This window comes from Oncorhynchus keta, chromosome 6 (genome assembly GCF_023373465.1).
Source record: "Oncorhynchus keta strain PuntledgeMale-10-30-2019 chromosome 6, Oket_V2, whole genome shotgun sequence".
In the NCBI taxonomy this organism is placed as follows: Eukaryota; Metazoa; Chordata; class Actinopteri; order Salmoniformes; family Salmonidae; genus Oncorhynchus; species Oncorhynchus keta.
Window position 1 is genome coordinate 9,566,152 of NC_068426.1, and position 20,961 is coordinate 9,587,112.

The following is a 20,961-nucleotide window of genomic DNA, read 5'->3' on the forward strand; positions in this document are numbered from 1 at the left end:
GTTCTGTGTTTATGGACGTGACCCAGTCGTTCGTTCGTAACGTTCTTATCCCTTGCTGGCTCGCCAACTACGGCTTAGTCACGTCAAACAGTGCAGCCAGAATAACAACAGCAGTGCAGCCAGAATAAGTAGCTGCATTTGCATTTTTTAAGCTGTTGTCTAGTGACATTTATTTGGAGACATCCGTAACAATGTGCTAATGATGTGCGATTTCACCTGGCATAGAAAATGTGCTCTTATCAGGACAGTGTTGTTCAGAGGAGCTAGCCAACAACACAGCTAACACAATGACTAAACTGAAGCTGGGAAGACTGCTAACTATCTGCATTTTGTTTAGTTTGACCTGTTTTCTTTTGACATTTCTTTGTATATGTCCATAAAAACAATGATGATTTCGTCTGGCTGAGAAAAGCTTCCTGTCTATCTCATCCCGACTCCCAACACATTCATTACTATGGGACCGCTGAGGATGGATTTTCGGCAGTGAAGCCATGTTGCAAATGTCAGAGAGACAGACGGCAAGGTTTATACAAATCTACGCTGTTGAAAACTAAATGTTAGTCTAAAGGAAATCTGAGATAATGGCCAGATGCTTTTTATAGTGGAGATCAAGTTTATAAATTGCCTGGCTGGGCTGTTGAGACAGTGGATTACGCAGTCCGATGGAACAGAGTAAATAGGCATTTTAATGTCATAGATTTAGCCGGTGGTAACTTGTGGAATAGACACTGGCTGGAATGTGGTTTTAACCAATCGTCCAGGATTAGACCCACACTTTGTATAAACTGCTATACATACCATAGATACACACACCACTTTACACACCCTGATACACACACCGCTATATTATATATATATATATATATATATATTACACACACACACTGCATGTACACATGATGTTGATAATGATGACAATGCCTTGGCCAGGAGGAAGAGGAGGGTAACCATGGTGACCCAGAGGTGCAGAGCCATCCCACCGAGCCCCCGGCCGCTCAACCCCCAAGGAAACACTACAGAGAACGCAACAGAGAACACTTCGCTACCATACGAACTGCCTCACTGGTGAGAACACACACACTGCCTCACTGGTGAGAACACACACACTGCCTCACTGGTGAGAACACACACACTGCCTCACTGGTGAGAACACACACACTGCCTCACTGGTGAGAACACACACACTGCCTCACTGGTGAGAACACACACACTGCCTCACTGGTGAGAACACACACACTGCCTCACTGGTGAGAACACACACACTGCCTCACTGGTGAGAACACACACACTGCCTCACTGGTGAGAACACACACACTGCCTCACTGGTGAGAACACACACACTGCCTCACTGGTGAGAACACACACACTGCCTCACTGGTGAGACATCTCTCTTTTATTCTGTTATTTTAATCTCTTTTTTTTTTTTACTCTTTCTCTGAATTCCAAAAACCACTCAAGTCCTTCAACGGGTGACACTATAGCAGAGACTATCACAACAGTAAGTTAACAGAACTCTCTCTCTCTCTCTACCCCCAGGTGACTCGTGAGATGCAGGAGCACGAGCAAGACAGTGAGCTGAGGGAGCAGATGTCTGGCTATAAGAGGATGAGGCGGCAGCACCAGAAGCATCTGATGGGTCTGGAGAACAAGCTGAAGGCTGAGATGGACGAACACCGGCTCCGTCTGGACAAAGAGCTGGAGAGCCAGAGGAACAGCTTCGCCCAGGAGATAGAGAAACTGGTCAAGAGACACCAGGCTGCTATGGAGAAAGATGTACGGAGATAAGAGATACACACACACACGATTGATGTGTATATTTTTTTTATTTTACTAGTCAAGTCAGTTAAGAACAAATTCTTAACATTATTATTATTAACATATTTGTGCTCCCCAACATTGTAAAACAGACTTTAGAAGCTATAGAAGTGCCTTTATCAATGTGTACTTTTTGTTTTTTGCCAAGTATATTTTATTACAGTGACCTTAATGCATACGCTTACGCAATCCAGGGTTTATACTGTATACTTCATTAATACACACACACACGGAGACAGAGAGAGAGATTGATATACACACACACCACCGTTCAAAGGTTTCGGGTCACTTAGAAATGTCCTCATTTTTGAAAGAAAAGCTAACTTTTTTTGTCCATTATAATAACATCAAATTGATCAGAAATATAGTGTAGACATTGTTAATGTTGTAAATTACTATTGTAGCTGGAAACGGCTGATAAAAAAAAAGGAATATCTACATAGGCGTACAGAGGCCCATTATCAGCAACCATCACTCCTGTGTTCCATTGGCACGTTGTGTTAGCTAATCCAAGTTGATCATTTTTAAAGGCTAATTGATCATTAGAAAAACCTTTTGCAATTACATAAGCACAGCTGAAACTGTTGTGCTGATTTAAAGAAGCAATAAAACTGTCCTTCTTTAGACTAGTTGAGTATCTGGAGCATCAGCATTTGTGGGTTCGATTACAGGCTCAAAATGGCCAGAAACAAATAACTTTCTTCTGAAAATCGGCAGTCTATTCTTGTTCTGAGAAATGAAGGCTTTTCTATGCGATAAATTGCCAAGAAACTGAAGATCTCATACAACCTTGTGTACTACTCCCTTCACAGAACAGCGCAAACTGGCTCTAACCAGAATAGAAAGCGTGGGAGGCCCTGGTGCACAACTGAGCAAGAGGACAAGTACATCAGTGTCTAGTTTGAGAAACAGACGCCTCACAAGTCCTCAACTGGCAGCTTCATCATTAAATAGTACCCGCAAACACCCGTCTCAACATCAACAGTGAAGAGGAAACTTGGGGGTGCTGGCCTTCCAGGCAGAGTTGCAAAGAAAAAGCCATATCTCAGACTGGCCAATAAAAAGAAAAGACTGAGATGGGTAAAGGAACACAGACATTGGACAGAGGAACTCTGCCTAGAAGGCCAGCATCCCGGAGTCTCCTCTTCACTGTTGACGTTGAGACTGGAATGTGTCCCTGAACAAAGGGGGTGTCAAAATCAAAAGTAATAGTCAGTATCTGGTGTGGCCACCAGCTGCTTTAAGTACTGCAGTGTGTCTCCTCCTTATGGACTGCACCAGATTTACCAGTTATTGCTGTGAGATGTTATCCCACTCTTCCACCAATGCACCTGCAAGTTCCCGGACATTTCTGGGGGCAATGGCCCTCACCCTCCGATCCAACAGGTCCCAGACATGCTCAATGGGTTGGGATCCAGGCTCTTCATTGGCCATGGCAGAACACTGACATTCCTGTCTTGCGGGAAGTCACGCACAGAACAAGCTGGTGGCATTGTCATGTCAGGATGAGCCTGCAGGAAGGGTACCACATGAGGGAGGAGGATGTCTTCCCTGTAACGCACAGCATTGAGATTGCCTGCAATGACAACAAGCTCAGTCCGATGATGCTGTGACATACCGCCCCAGACCATGACGGACCCTTGACCTCCAAAACGATCCCACTCCAGGGTACAGGTCTCGGTGTAACGCTCATTCCTTTGACGTTAAACGCGAACCCGACCATCCCCCCCGGTGAAACAAAATCACTACTTGTCAGCGAAGAGCACTTTTGCCAGTTCTGTCTGGTCCAGCGACAGTGGGTTTGTGCCCATAGGCAACGTTGTTGGCGGTGATGTCTGGTGAGGACCTGCCTTACAAATAGGCCTACAAGCCCTCAGTCCAGCCTCTCTCAGCCCATTGCGGACAGTCTGAGCACTGATGGAGGGATTTTGCGTTCCTGGTGTAACTCGGGCAATTGTTGTTTCCATCCTGTACCTGTCCCGCAGTGTGATGTTCGGATGTACTGATCCTGTGCAGGTGTTGTTACATGTGGTCTGCCACTGGGAGGATGATCAGCTGTCCGTCCTGTCTCCCTGTAGCACTGTCTTAGGCGTCTCACAGTACAGACATGCAATTTATTGCCCTGGCCACATCTGCAGTCCTCATGCTTCCTTGCAGCATGCCTAAGGCATGTTCACGCAGAAGAGCAGGGACTCTGGGCATCTTTCTTTTGGTGTTTTTCAGAGTCAGTAGAAAGGCCTCTTTAGTGTCCTATGTCTTCATAACTGTGACCTTAATTTCCTACTGTCTGTAAGCTGTTAGTGTCTTAAAGACAGTTCCACAGGTGCATGTTCATTCATTGTTTATGGTTCATTGATGAAGCATGGAAAACAGTGTTTAAACCCTTTACAATGAAGATCTGTGAAGTTATTTGGATTTTTACGAATCATCTTTGAAAGACAGGGTCCTGAAAAGGGGATGTTTCTTTTTGATGAGTTTATTTTCTACGTAATAGATTAATAGTGAAGACATCAACTATGAAATAATACACATGGAAACATTTCGTAACCAAAGAAGTGTTAAACAAATCCAAATATATTTTATATTTGAGATTCTTCAAATAGCCACCTTTTGCCTTAAAATATATATATTTTTTAAATTTTATTTCACCTTTATTTAACCAGGTAGGCTAGTTGAGAACAAGTTCTCATTTACAACTGCAACCTGGCCAAGCTAAAGTGATGCAGTGTGGCAAAAACAACACAGTTACACATAAACAACCGTACAGTCAATAACACAATAGAAAATTCTATGTACAGTGTGTGCAAATGTAGAAGATTAGGGAGGTGAAATAATTAACATGATAGATGTGCAAAAGAGAATGAGGTAGTCTATATTGTAATGGACCTATATTTTTTTTATTTCACCAGGTAAGTTGACTGAGAACACGTTCTCATTTACAGCAACAACCTGGGGAGAGGGATGAATGAGCCAAACAATGATGGTTTGAGGGCCAGATTGGGAATTTAGCCAGGACACCGGGGTTAACACCCCTACGATAAGTGCCATGGATCTTTAATGACCTCAGTCAGGACACCCGTTTAACGTCCCATCTGAAAGACGGCACCCTACACAGGGCAGTGTCCCCAATCCCTGCCCTGGGGCATTGGGATATTTATTTAGACCAGAGGAAAGAGTGCCTCCTACTGGCCCTCCAACACCACTTCCAGCAGCATCTGGTCTCCCATCCAGGGACTGACCAGAACCAACCCTGCTTAGCTTCAGAAGCAAGCCAGCAGTGGTATGCTGCTGGCTTATATACAGTATCTATATTGTAATGGACCTATGTACAATACCTATATATTTTTAAAATTACTGTCCTTTTTCTGGCCTGCAAATTGGTTGATTTAATTTCTAAATCCTGATTTGGCCCTTCAGTCTTCTCTGCTATACTCTCCCCACACAGAGGACAATGAGAACTTCATACATTGCAACTGCTGTTCATGCAGTTCTCTCTCTCTCTGTGTGTGTGTGTGTGTGTGTGTGGGCGCGCAGGCAAAGACCTTTAACAACGATGAGAAGAAGTTCCAGCAGCACATTCAGGTCCAACAGAAGAAAGAACTCAGCAGCTTCCTGGAGTCTCAGAAACGAGAGTACAAACTACGCAAGGAGCAGCTTAAAGAGGTACACGCACACGCACACACACACGCGCACACAAACACACACACACACACACACACACACACACACACACACACACACACACACACACGCGCACACAAAGTGCATTCGGAAAATATTCAGACCCTTTCTCTTTTTCCACATATCTATCAAATCCACACAAAATACTCCATAATGACAAAGCGAAAAAACAGGTTTTTAGAAATGCTTGCAGAAAATACCTTATTCACGTACAGTTGAAGTTTACATACACTTAGGTTGGAGTCATTAAAACTAGTTTTTCAACCATTCTACAAATGTCTTGTTAACAAACTATAGTTTTGGCAAGTTGTTTAGGACATCTACTTTGTGCATGACACAAGTCATTTTTCCAACACTTGTTTACAGACAGATTATTTAACTTATAATTCACTATATCACAATACCAGTGGGTCAGAAGTTTACACACACTTTGTTGACTGTGCCTTTAAACCGCTTGGAAAATTCCAGAAAATGATGTCATGGCTTTAGAATGACATCATTTGAGTCAATTGGAGGTGTACCTGTGGATGTATTTCAATGCCTACCTTCAAACTCAGTGCCTCTTTGCTTGACATCATGAGAATATCAGAAGAAAAAAATTTGTGGACCTCCACAAGTCTGGTTCATCCTTGGGAGCAATTTCCAAACGCCTGAAGGTACCACGTTCATCTGTGCAAACAATAGTACGCAAGTATAAACACCATGGGACCACGCAGCCATCATACCGCTCAGGAAGGAGACGCTTTCTGTCTCCTAGAGATTAATGTACTTTGGTGCAAAAAGTGCAAATCAATCCCAGAACAACAGCAAAGGACCTTGTGACGATGCTGGAGGAAACAGGTACAAACGTATCTATATCCACAGTAAAACGAGTCCTATATCAACATAACCTGAAAGGCCGCTCAGCAAGGAAGCAGCCTCTGCTCCAAAACCGCCATAAAATAGTCAGACTATGGTTTGCAACTGCACATGGGTACAAAGATGGTAGTTTTTGGAGATATGTCCTCTGTTCTGATGAAACAAAATTAGAACTGTTTGGCCATAATGACCATCATTGTGTTTGGAGGAAAAAGGGGGATGCCAAAGAACACCATCCCAACTGTGAAGCACGGGGGTGGCAGCATCATGTTATGGGGGTGCTTTGCTGCATGAGGGACTGGTGCACTCCACAAAATATATGGCATCATGAGGCAGGAAAATGATGTGGATATATTGAAGCAACATCTCAAGACATCAGTCAGGAAGTTAAAGATTGGTCGCAAATGGGTCTTCCAAATGGACAATGACCCCACGCATACTTCCAAAGTTGTGGCAAACTGGCTTAAGGCCAACATCGTCAAGGTATTGGAGTGGCCATCACAAAGCCCTGACCTCAATCCCATAGAAAATGTGTGGGCATAACTGAAAAAGCGTGTGCGAGCAAGGAGGCCTACAAACCTGACTCATTTAAACCAGCTCTGTCAGGAGGAATGGGTCAGCATTCACCCAACTTATTGTGGGAAACTTGTGGAAGGCTACCCGAAACATTTGATCCAATTTAAAGGCAATGCTACCAAATACTAATTGAGTGTATGTAAACTTCTGACCCACTGGGAATGTGATGAAATAAAGTGGTGATCCTAAGACAGGGAATTTTTACTAGGATTAAATGTTAGGAATTGTGAAAAACTGAGTTTAAATGTATTTGGCTAAGGTGTATGTAAGCTTCTGACTTCAACTGTAAGTTTTCAGACCCTTTGCTATGAGACTTGATGCATCCTGTTTCCATTGATCATCCTTGATGTTTCCACAACTTAAAGTGATTGGACATGATTTGTCTATATATGATTGTTGACAGTGCATGTCAAAGCAAAAACCAAGCCATAAGCTCAAAGGAATTGTCCATAGAGCTCAAAGACAGGATAAGGAATTCTCAGAGACAGGATTGTGTCGAGGCACAGATCTGGGGAAGGGTACCAAAAAATGTCTGCAGCATTGAAGGTCCCCAAGATCACAGTGGCCTCCATTATTCTTAAATGGTATAAGTTTGTTACCATCATGACTTTTCCTTTTGCTGGCCGCTCAACCAAACTGAGCTGTCAGGGGAGAAGGGCCTTGTTCAGGGAGGTGACCAAGAACCTGATTGTCACTGACAGAGCTCCAGAGTTCCTCTGTGGAGATGGGAGAACCTTCCAGAAGGACAACCATCTCTGCAGCACTCCACCAATCACGCCTTTATGGTAGAGTGGCCAGACGGGATCCACTCCTCAGTAAAAGGCACATAACAGCCTGCTTGAGGTTTGCCAATAGTCACCTTCAAGGGCTCAAAACATTAGAAACAAGATTCTTTGGTCTGATGAAACCAAGATTGAACTCTTTGGCCTGAATGCCAAGCGTCATGTCTGGAGGAAACCTAGCACCATCCATACGGTGAAGCATCGTGGTGGCAGCATCATGCTGTGGGGATGCGTTTTAGCAGCAGGGACTGGGAGACTAGTCAGGATCGAGGCATAGATGAACGGAGCAAAGTATAGAGAGATCCTTGAGGAAAACCTGCTGCAGATTGCTCAGGACCTAACTGGGGTGACGGTTCACCTTCTGACAGGACAACGACCCTAAGCACACATCCAAGACAGCGCAGGAGAGGCTTTGGGACAAGTCTCTGAATGTCCTTGAGTGGCCCAGCCAGAGCCCGGACTTGAACCCGATCGAACATCACTGGAGAGACCTGAAAATAGCTGATAGAGCTTGAGAGGATCTGCAGAGAAGAATGGAAGATACTCCCCAAATACAGGAGTGCCAAGCTTGTAGCGTCATAACCAAGAAGACTCCAGGCTGTAATTGCTGTCAAAGGCACTTCAACAAAGTACTGAGTATAGGGTCTGAATAATTATGTAAATGTGATATTTCAGTTTTTGCTTTCTCATTTTGCGTGAGATTGTCGATTGATAAAAGGGACATGTAATCAATTTTAGAATTCGTTCATTAATTAATTAATGAAACAAAGTATAAAAGTCAAGGGGTCTGAATACTATCTGAATACACACACACACACACACACACACACACACACACACACACACACACACACAGGTAACGCTGCTTCGTGGGTGAACAGGGACAGGCACTACTTGGCGCCCCTCGTTCGAGCCCAGTGAGGGACAGGAACAGGGATGGAAGCAACACATTGATGCTCCTGACCCGGATCACTCAGTTGGGCTTTGCCCGGCTGCTGGGGTTGCTACGGAGACCAGGTCAAAGGAGGGTGAGTTTAGCCGATATGGAACGGCTAGCTAGGTAGCTGTTACTGCGTGGTAGACTAGTAGTGTCCATCTTTGCCGTCAACCAATCTAGACCTAGAAGTAGTTCTGAAGGACTATGGCTTCAGTAGCACCCTGGGTAATGGTCCATTTATATTGGAGGGATGCGGGCCAAATTGAATCACCAGAGCTTATATGGAAATTACAGCTTGGAGAAGTGTAGTCGTGCGTGACCGTTCTTCCAAAATCTTGTCTTGACTGTTGGAAGTCTGAGGAATTTCATTATTTGGATTTTGCGATTTGAATGGGATTGCTGATATTCAATGCTCGCAGTTGATTGGCTCTGAGTAGAAATGTGGTTTTCCCTCAGGAGAGGCATTTCCTTTTCCCCATCCCGGACAACCTTTTAGTAGCCTGTGTCATATGCTGCCTGTTGCAAATCAGAATCACAAACTGTTAGGAGCTCTACCAGTGTAAATATGTGATTGGTTTGGTAAGTGGCAACTTATTGCAACTAGTTTCTGTCTAGACCCCACCCCTTTTTATCTTCTTCCTGAGGAGAGTTTCACCAGTCTGAGGCTGGGAGCAATAGGACTGCACATCTGATATATATATATATATATATATATATATATATATATATATATATATATATATATATATTAAATACTTTTTTCTTTATATAGTTGAATGTGCTGACAACAAAATCACACACAAATTATCAATGGAAATCAAATTTATCAACCCATGGAGGTCTGGATTTGGAGTCGCACTCAAAATTAAAGTGGAAAACCACACTACAGGCTGATCCAACTTTGATGTAATGTCCTTAAAACAAGTCAAAATGAGGCTCAGTAGTGTGTGTGGCCTCTATGTTCCTGTATGACCTCCCTACAATGCCCGGGCATGCTCCTGATGAGGTGGCGGATGGTCTCCTGAGGGATCTCCTCCCAGACCTGGACTAAAGCATCCGCCAACTCCTGGACAGTCTGTGGTGGAGCGAGACATGATGTCCCAGATGTGCTCAATTGGATTCAGGTCTGGGGAACGGGCGGGCCAGTCCATAGCATCAATGCCTTCCTCTTGCAGGGACTGCTGACACACTCCAGCCACATGAGGTCTAGCATTGTCTTGCATTAGGAGGAACCCAGGGCCAACCGCACCAGCATATGGTCTCACAAGGGGTCTGAGGGTCTCATCTCGGTACCTAATGGCAGTCAGGCTACCTCTGGCGAGCACATGGAGGGCTGTGCGGCCTCCCAAAGAAATGCCACCCCACACCATGACTGACCCACCGCCAAACCGGTCATGCTGGAGGATGTTGCAGGCAGCAGAACATTCTCCACGGCGTCTCCAGACTCTGTCACGTCTGTCACATGTGCTCAGTGTGAACCTGCTTTCATCTGTGAAGAGCACAGGGCGCCAGTGGCGAATTTGCCAATCTTGGTGTTCTCTGGCCAATGCCAAACGTCCTGCACGGTGTTGGGCTGTAAGCACAACCCCAACCTGTGGACGTCAGGCCGTCCTACCACCCTCATGGAGTCTGTTTCTGACCGTTTGATTAGACACATGCACATTTGTGGCCTGCTGGAGGTCATTTTGCAGGGCTCTGGCAGTGCTCCTCCTGCTCCTCCTTGCACAAATGCGGAGGTAGCGGTCCTGCTGCTGGGTTGTTGCCCTCATACGGCCTCCTCCACGTCTCCTGATGTACTGGTCTGTCTCCTGGTAGCGCCTCCATGCGCTGGACACTACGCTGACAGACACAGCAAACCTTTTTGCCACAGCTCGCATTGATGTGCCATCCTGGATGAGCTGCACTACCTGAGCCACTTGTGTGGGTTGTAGACTCCGTCTCGTGCTACCACTAGAGTGAAAGCACCGCCAGCATTCAAAAGTGACCAAAACATCAGCCAGGCAGCATAGGAACTGAGAAGTGGTCTGTGGTCCCCACCTGCAGAACCACTCCTTTATTGGGGGTGTTTTGCTAAATGCCTATAATTTCCACCTGTTGTCTATTCCATTTGCACAACAGCATGTGAAATGTATTGTCAATCAGTGTTGCTTCCTAAGTGTGATTGACATGGAGTTACATTGTGTTGTTTAAGTGTTCCCTTTATTTTTTTGAGCAGTGTATATAAATGTATATCCTTAATTTAACTATACAATATATTTATATATCATATATTATAATTATATATATATATATATATCTAAATATATATTTTTATAAATATATATATCAACTTAAAAGGATAGTTCACACAAATTACAGAATGACTTTGGTAAGAATTTTATTTTGGAATTTAGCACTGCTTTTTAGGTGATGGGTTCAGAGGGTCCCTGGTTCAAGCGAACGCACGTGCGTAAACACACACACACACACACACACACACCGTGGAACAGGATCTGGTACAAGAGATGTACACACACACAACGTGGAACAGGACCTGGTACAAGAGATGTACACACACACACAACGTGGAACAGGATCTGGTACGAGAGGTGTAGACACACACAACGTGGAACAGGATCTGGTACGAGAGGTGTAGACACACACACACACTCACTTCTCTCTGTCCTGTAGGAGTTGAGTGAGAACCAGTCAACCCCTAAGAAGGAGAAGCAGGAGTGGCTGTCCAAGCAGAAGGAGAACATCCAGCACTTCCAGGTACAGTACAAGTTACATCAACGCAAATGACTGGTTAGTCGAGGTAATTTGTAGATGTAAGTAGGGGTAAAGTGACTACGCATAGAAAATAAACAGCGAGTAGCAGCAGCGTAAAAACAAAAGGGTCAATGCAAACAGTCTGGGTGGCCATTTGATTAATTGTTCAGCAGTTTTATGGCTTGGGGGTAGAAGCTGTTAAGGAGCCTTTTGGATCTAGGATTGGCGCTCCGGTCGCAAAGAGAATACTCTATGACATGGGTGACTGGTGTCTTTGACAATTATTTTGGGCCTTCCTCTGACACCGCCTAGTATTTTGGTCCTGGATTGTAGGAAGCTTGTCCCCAGTGATGTACTGGGCCATACGCACTACCCTCTGTAGCGCTTTACGGTCGGATGCTTAGCGGTTGCCATACCGTTTCGGGGATGCAAGCGGTCAAGATGCGTTTTGCAGACCGCACCACTCTCTGGAGAGCTCTGCGGTTGTGGGTAGGGATGCAGGATATATTGGTGAACATATCGGAATTGGGCCGATATTAGCTAAAAATGGCAACTCTCATTCACGCCCGGATGTGATACAGCCTGTATTCGAACCAGGGACTGTAGTGACGCCTCTTGCACTGCGATGCAGTGCCTTAGACAGCTGCGTCCATGTGTGTGTGTGTGTTAACTATTTAATTGTACTAGAATGCTTAAAAGGCTGCAAAAATGTATATCGCTATTGTTTTTTTTGTCAAGGAAAATATTGGTGTCGGCCAAAAATGTCAAATCGGTGTATCACTAGTTGTGGGCAATGCAGTTGCCGTTCCAGGGGGTGATTACCGCCCGACAGGATGCTCTTGATTGTGCACCTGTAAAAGTTAGTGGGGGTTTTAGGTGACAAGACAAATTCTTTCAGCCTCCTGAGGTTGAAGAGGCGGTGTTTGGCCTTCTTCACCACACTGTCTAGGTACCATTTCAGTTTGTCGGTGACATGTACACAAAGGAACATAAAACTTTCCACCTTCTCCACTGCTGTCCCGTCGATGTGGATAGGGGGCTGCTCCCTCTGCTGTTTCCTGAAGTCCTCGATCATCTCTTGTTTTGCTGACATTGAGTGAGAGGTTATTTTCGTGATACCACACTCCGAGGGCACTCAACATCTTCTTGTAGGCTGTCTCTGTCTCGTTGTTGTTATTGGTAATCAAGCCTACCACTGTAGTGTCGTCTGCAAACTTGATGATTGAGTTGGAGGCGCGTGCATGGCCATGTAGTCGTGGGTGAACAGGGAGTACAGGAGGGGGTTGAGATCGCAAACTTGTGGGGCCCCAGTGGTGAGGATCAGTGGAGTGGAGATGTTGTTTCCTACCTCCACCACCTGGAGGCAGCCCATCAGTAAGTCCAGGGCCGAGTTGCACAGGGAGTGGTTCAGACCGGGGGACTCAAGTTTAATGATGAGCTTGGAGGGTACTATGGTGTTGAATGCTGAGCTGTAGTCAATGAACAGCATTCTTACAAAGGTATTCCTCTTGTCCAGATGGGATAGGGCAGTGTGCAGTGTGATGGCAATTGCATCGTCTGTGGACCTATTAGGGCTGTAAGCAAATTGAAGTGGGTCTAGGGTGACAGGTAGGGTGATCTTTGCATAGTCTCGCAAAGCATTTCATGATGACAGAAGTGAGTGCTACGGGGCAATAGTCATTTAGTTCAATTACCTTGGCTTTCTTGGGAACAGAAACAATGGTGGCCATCTTGAAGCCTGTGGAGACCGCAGACTGAGATAGGGATTGGTTGAATATGTCCGTAAACGCACCAGCCAGCTGGTCTGCGCATGGTCTGAGGACTTGGCTAGGGTTGCCGTCTGGGCTTGCAAGGGTTAACGCTTTTAAATGTTTTACTTACGTCGGCCACGGAGAATGGGAGCCCACAGTCTTTGGTAGCGGGCCGCGTCGGTGGCATTATATTGTCCTCAAAGCGGGCAAAGAAGTTGTTGAATTTGTCTGGAAGCAAGACGTCGATGTTCGCGATGAGACTGGTTTTCTTTTTGTAATGCATCGCTGAAGTTAGAGTAGCAGTAGTCGAGCGTGTTACTCGCTCATGTACTGCAATCGATATGCTGATAGAATTTAGGTAGCTTTGTTAAAATCCCCAGATATATGGTTTCCAGTTTGCATAAAGTCCAATGAAATTCCTGGTCTTGGTATCCGCTTGTGGGGGAATATACACGGCTCTGACAATAACGGAGGAGAGTTCTCTTGGGAGATAATATGGTCGGCATTTGATTGTGAGGAATTCTAGGTCAGGTGAACAAAAGGACTTGAGTTCCTGTATGTTGATACCATTACATAGTTTTTAATCAGAGACATACACCCCCTCCCTTCTTCTTACCGGAGAGATGTTTATTTGTCGGCGCGATGCACTGAAAGTCCTGTTTACTGTACTGACTCCGACAGCATGTCCCAAACTTGCCATGTTTCCGTGAAAGAGTATGTTACAATCCCGGATATCTCTTTGGAAAGCAACTCTTGCTCTAATTTGATCAACTTTGTAACGATATGACTGGACATTAACGAGTAATATACTCTGAAGTGGTGGGTGGTGTGTGCACATCCGAAGCCTCACTAGGAGACCGCTCTGGCACGCTCTCCTCCGGTGGCGTTGTTTTGAGTCGGCCTCTGGAATTAGTTGGAATTCCCTGGGAGGTGCAGACAAAGGATCTGCTTTGGGAACGTCGTATTCCTGGTCGTATTCCTGGTCGTATTCCTGGTCGTATTCCTGGTCGTATTCCTGGTCGTAGTGCTGGTTGTTCTGGTAAGTTGACGTCTCTCTGATATACAATAGTTCTTCCCGGCTGTATGTAATAACACTTAAGGTTTTCTGGGCTAACAATGTAAGAAATAATACACGAACAACCCTAAATACTGCAGTTTCATAAAGGACTAGAAGAGGAGCTGCCGTCTCGATCGGCACCATCTTTGAGAACAATTGGTTACTTTTTCCACCATTGGTTCGTGGTGGTAAATAGAAGGCTACGAATAATATAGATGATTTCTCTCTTGGTAGATAAACTGTATACCACACTATGATGAGGTATTCTACCCTAAGGCGAGCAATACCTCGAGACTTCTGCTATTGTTGTACTCTCTCCATGTATCTGTCTATAAATGTATGGTATGTTTCTTGTATTATTAATTGATGTATGTGAAGTACTTTGTACTGCGTTTTTATGGTACAAAATGTACTATATAAGATATTATACAATATATACCGGAGCAGACGCTTTTATCCAAAGCAACTTAGTCATTCCTGAGCGGGAATCGAATCCACAACCCTTGGTGTTGCAAGATGCATTACCAACTGAGCCACACTGTTTAAGTAAAGTTTGATGTAATTTGTCAGGCTGAGGAGGAAGCCAACTTGTTGAGGAGACAGCGGCAGTACCTGGAGCTGGAGTGTCGACGCTTTAAACGGAGGATACTCATTGCCAGGCACAACGTGGAGCAGGACCTGGCACGAGAGGTACACACACGCAAACACACATCATTCCTATTCACCTCCAAAGGACATGACAGGTTATCCTGGGAGGCAGGTAACCTAACGGTTAGAGTGTTTGACCAGTAACCGAAAGGTCGCTAGTTCGCAACCCCGAGCAGTCAAGGGGAAAAATGTGCTCTCCAGGGTCGCCAGGCTGACCCTGGCCATGACCCCACTCCCCGAGGGTGTCTCTGGGAGTTGGGATATGCAAAAAAAAACACATTTCCATTTAAAACATGTGTAAAAAACACAACTGTACAAAAGTGTGAAACCCTAAATTATTGTTATATTACTTGTCATTCAATCTCTCTTCTTCTCCCTCTCTCAGGAGTTGAATAAGCGTCAGACCCAGAAGGACTTGGAACATGCCATGCTGCTCAGACATCACGAGTCGATGCAGGAGCTGGAGTTCAGACATCTGGGAACCATCCAGAAGATGAGGGCGGAGCTTATCAGGACACAGCACCAGACAGAACTGACCAATCAGCTGGAGTACAACAAGAGGAGGGAGAGAGAGCTGAGACGCAAACACGTCATGGAGGTCCGACAGCAGCCCAAGAGTTTAAAGGTCAGGAACACACAGACGCTGGCATACATACATACCACACACACACACACACACACACACACACACACACACACACACACATATATATACCCCACACACACACACCTATTTTACGGTCCCCCACTCCCTCCCCCAGTCTAAGGAGCTGCAGATTAAGAAGCAGTTCCAGGACACGTGTAAGATCCAGACACGTCAGTACAAGGCCCTGAGGAACCACCTGTTGGAGAGCACTCCCAAGGCCGACCACAAGGCGGTGCTCAAGAGGCTGAAGGAGGAGCAGACCAGGAAACTGGCCATCCTGGCCGAGCAGTATGACCACTCTATCAACAACATGCTGTCCACACAGGCTGTGAGTACCACACCCACACACACACTGTTGTCTCTCTAAACAGGTACCACTAGGCAGGGTAGCCTAGTGGTTAGAGAGTTGGACTAGTAACCGGAAGGTTGCAAGTTCAAATCCCTGAGCTGATAAGGTACAAATCTGTTGTTCTGCCCCTGAACAGGCAGTTAACCCACTGTTCCTAGACCATCATTGAAAAATAAGAATTTGTTCTTAACTGACTTGCCTGGTTAAATAAAGTTAAAATAAATAAATAAAACACAGGCAATTTAAAATCTACTTTTTGGGAAGACTTACTAAATATATAGTCCTAACCCCAAGGGGCTACTGTTTGTGGTAGGGCTGCATAATTAATCAAATTCACGTCAAAATCGCAATATTGACATGTGCAATCCATATTGCGAGTGATCCATATCGCAGGGAATTGTTTAAATGCTGCTCAGCTGCGTGCTATATACATTTTTTATATATTTTTTTTATTGTTGACTGTTTTTGTAGTGTCTTTCCCACTCCTCTCAGACACCAAGCCCCGCCCCCTGTCAATCAAGCAGCGCTGTTTATCCTCCTCGCTGTTCGATGCAGTTCTCTTGGTGTTCTGTTCGGTAAAATGATTGTTCCAAACAAGAACGATGCTGGTTTCCACTTTGCTTCGTCATTCTATTTCTATCCCTCCAAGTGTTTGATCTACATTGCAAGTAAAAACAAAAGTTTTTTTTTTTTTGGAAGGGGGGAGGCCCATATCGTGCTGCTCTAGTTTGTAGCATATTGCTAAAACTATCCAATGATTTCAGATCTATTTACTGCTGGTATCCATCCACCTTTGTTTTGTCCCCATGCCCTCTGTCCACCCTTCTCCCTCCCCAGCTGCGATTGGACGAGGCCCAGGAAGGGGAGTGTCAGGTGCTGAGGATGCAGCTGCAGCAGGAGTTGGAGCTGCTGAACGCCTACCAGAGTAAGATCAAGATGCAGACAGAAGCCCAGCACGACAGAGAGAGGAAGGATCTGGAGCAGAGGGTGTCGCTCCGCAGGGCTCTTCTGGAACACAAGGTAGGGACGAGGTGTGTGTGTGTGTGTGTGTGTGTGTGTGTGTGTGTGTGTGTGTGTGTTGGCATCGCTGTGTGTTTCTGACGGTCTCTCGTCCCCATCTCTCTCTCTGTTTGTGTCTCCAGATTGAGGAGGAGATGCTGTCTCTGCAGAACGAGCGTGTGGAGCGTATCAGGTCCCTGTTGGAGCGCCAGGCCAGAGAGATAGAGGCCTTTGACTCAGAGTCCATGAGACTAGGCTTCAGCAACATGGTCCTGTCTAACCTGCAGGGCTCTGGCTCAGACACACAGGGCAGCCCAGGGGGGTGGGGAGGAGGGGGGTCCGGACTGTCTCATCATGGTCACAGCCACCACCAGGGGGGGACCAGCTCCCAGCAGCCGTGGGGTCACCCTGTGCTCGCTGGGGGTCCCCCTCCCTGGAGCCTGCATCAGCCCTCTGGGGGAGGGAGTCAGAGGGGGAGTGTGGGGGGCCAGGAACAGCCCCCAGGCTATGAGGAGGGCGTCTACATCAGGAGGGGGGCGGAGCGAACAGGCGATGAGCATGAGCACCAGCATCACCTCTCAGATCTCCAACGGATCACACCTGTCATACACCTAGACACACAAACACACAAACACACACACACACACACACACACACACACACACACACACACACACACACACACACACACACACACACACACACACACACATCTACACACACACACACACACACATCTACACACACACACACACACACACACACACACACACATCTACACACACACACACACACATCTACACACACACACACACACACACATCTACACACAAACACACACACATCTACACACACATCTACACACACATCTACACACACATCTACACACACACACACACACACACACACACACACATCTACACACACATCTACACACACACACACACACACACACACACACACACACACACGTCTACACACACGTCTACACACACGTCGACACACACACACACACACACACATCTACACACATACACACACACGTCTACACACACACGTCTACACACACACACACACGTCGACACACACCCACACACACACGTCGACACACACACACACCTCAACACACACACACACACACACCTACACACACACACACACACACACACACACACACACACACGCCCACACACACACACGTCTACACACACACACGTCTACACACACACACGTCTACACACACACACGTCTACACACACACACACACGTCTACACACACACACACACGTCTACACACACACACGTCTACACACACACACGTCTACACACACACACGTCTACACACACACACACACGTCTACACACACACACACGTCTACACACACACACACGTCTACACACACACACACGTCTACACACACACACACGTCTACACACACACCTACACACACACCTACACACACACACACACACACACACATCTACACACACACACATCTACACACACACACACCTACACATCTACACACACACACCTACACATCTACACACACACACCTACACACCTACACACACACACACATCTACACACACACACATCTACACACACACACGTCTACACACACACACACACGTCTACACACACACACACACGTCTACACACACACACACACGTCTACACACACACACACACGTACTACACACACACACACGTCTACACACACACACGTCTACACACACACACACGTCTACACACACACACGTCTACACACACCTACACACACACACCACACACACACACCTACACACACACACCTACACACACACACACCTACACACACACACATCACACACACACACCACACACACACATCTACACACACACCTACACATCTACACCTACACACACACATCTACACACACACACCTACACACACACACACCTACACACACATCTACACCTACACACCTACACACACCTACACACATCTACACCTACACACCTACACACACCTACACACATCTACACCTACACACACCTACACACATCTACACACACACACACATCTACGCACACACGTACACACACACACACATCTACACACACACACACACATCTACGCACACACACACATCTACACACACACGCATCTACACACACACACACATCTACACACGCATCTACACACACACACCTACACACACACACACGCATCTACACACACACACCACACACACACACACACACATCTACACACACACACACATCTACACATCACACACACACATCTACACACACACATCTACACACACACATCTACACACACACGTCGACACACACACACACACACGTCGACACACACCCACACACACACACGTCTACACACACACACACACGTCGACACACACCACACACACACACGTCGACACACACCCACACACACACACGTCTACACACACACGTATACACACACACACGTATACACACACACACGTCTACACACACACACGTCTACACACACACACACGTCTACACACACACACCTACACACACACACCTACACACACACACCTACACACACATCTACGCACACACACACATCTACACACACACATCTACACACGCATCTACACACACACACATCTACGCACACACACACATCTACACACACACACATCTACACACGCATCTACACACACACACACCTACACACACACATCTACACACACACACATCTACACACACACACACACACATCTACACACACACATCTACACACACACATCTACACACACACACACACACACACACACACACACACACACACACACACACACACACACAAACCTACACACACACACACACACACACAAACCTACACACACAAACCTACACACACACAAACCTACACACACACACACACCTACACACACACACACCTACACACACACACACACACACATCTACACACACACACACACACATCTACGCACACACACGTCTACACACGTCTACACACACACGTCTACACACGTCTAAACACACACACACACACGTCTAAACACACACACACGTCTACACACACACATGCGCACACACATCTACACACCTACACACACACACATCTACACACACACACACACCTACACACACACACACATCTACACACACACACATCTACACACACACACACACACACACATCTACACACACGTCTACACACACACACACACACACACACGTCTACACACACACATCTACACACACAAACCTACACACACACACACCTACACACACACACACACACACCTACACACACACGCACACACACGTCTACACACACACGGCTACACACGTCTACACACACACACGTCTACACACGTCTAAACACACACACACACACATGTCTACACACCTACACACGCGCACACACATCTACACACCTACACACACACACACACACACACATCACACACACACCTACACACACACACATCTACACACACACACACACACATCTACACACACGTCTACACACACACACACACACGTCTACACACACACACACACACACACGTCTACACACACACGTCTACACACACACACACACACACGCACACACGCACACACACACACACACGTCTACACACACACACACACACGTCTACACACACACACACATCTACCTACACACATCTACACACACACACCTACACACACACACACACACATCTACACACACACCTACACACACACACACATCTACACACACACACACACACACACATCTACACACACACACATCTACACACACACACACATCTACACACACACACACACACACACGTCTACACACACACACACACGTCTACACACACGTCTACACACACACACACACACACACTCTCTACACACACGCCTACACACACACACACGTATACACACACACACACGTATACACACACACACACGTCTACACACACACACATCTACACACACACACACGTCTACACACACACACCTACACACACACACCTACACACACATCTACACACACACACATCTACACACACACACACACCTACACACACATCTACACACACACACATC

The 20,961-nt window shown here is 46.1% G+C and overlaps 1 protein-coding gene and 1 long non-coding RNA gene across 2 annotated transcripts in view; one reads left to right on the forward strand and one right to left on the reverse strand.

The window, feature by feature from the left end:
- The window catches only part of LOC118384906 (serine/threonine-protein kinase TAO1-like), a 49,543-nt gene extending 31,967 nt beyond the window's left edge, over positions 1–17,576 (forward strand). The window contains 10 exon segments of the mRNA XM_035771599.2: positions 931–1,065; positions 1,537–1,773; positions 5,350–5,478; positions 11,320–11,403; positions 14,779–14,898; positions 15,242–15,481; positions 15,618–15,830; positions 16,689–16,871; positions 16,994–17,307; positions 17,309–17,576. Coding sequence (XP_035627492.2) covers positions 931–1,065; positions 1,537–1,773; positions 5,350–5,478; positions 11,320–11,403; positions 14,779–14,898; positions 15,242–15,481; positions 15,618–15,830; positions 16,689–16,871; positions 16,994–17,307; positions 17,309–17,465 — 1,812 coding nt within the window. The 3' untranslated portion in view covers positions 17,466–17,576.
- Positions 17,577–17,986: 410 nt separating this feature from the next.
- Positions 17,987–19,582, reverse strand: LOC127930682 (uncharacterized). The gene is made up of 3 exons (XR_008138710.1): positions 19,491–19,582; positions 18,720–18,967; positions 17,987–18,371 (listed from the first exon to the last, which is right to left on the reverse strand). It is a non-coding gene; the product is annotated as an uncharacterized LOC127930682 (long non-coding RNA).
- Between the last annotated feature and the right edge of the window lie 1,379 nt (positions 19,583–20,961).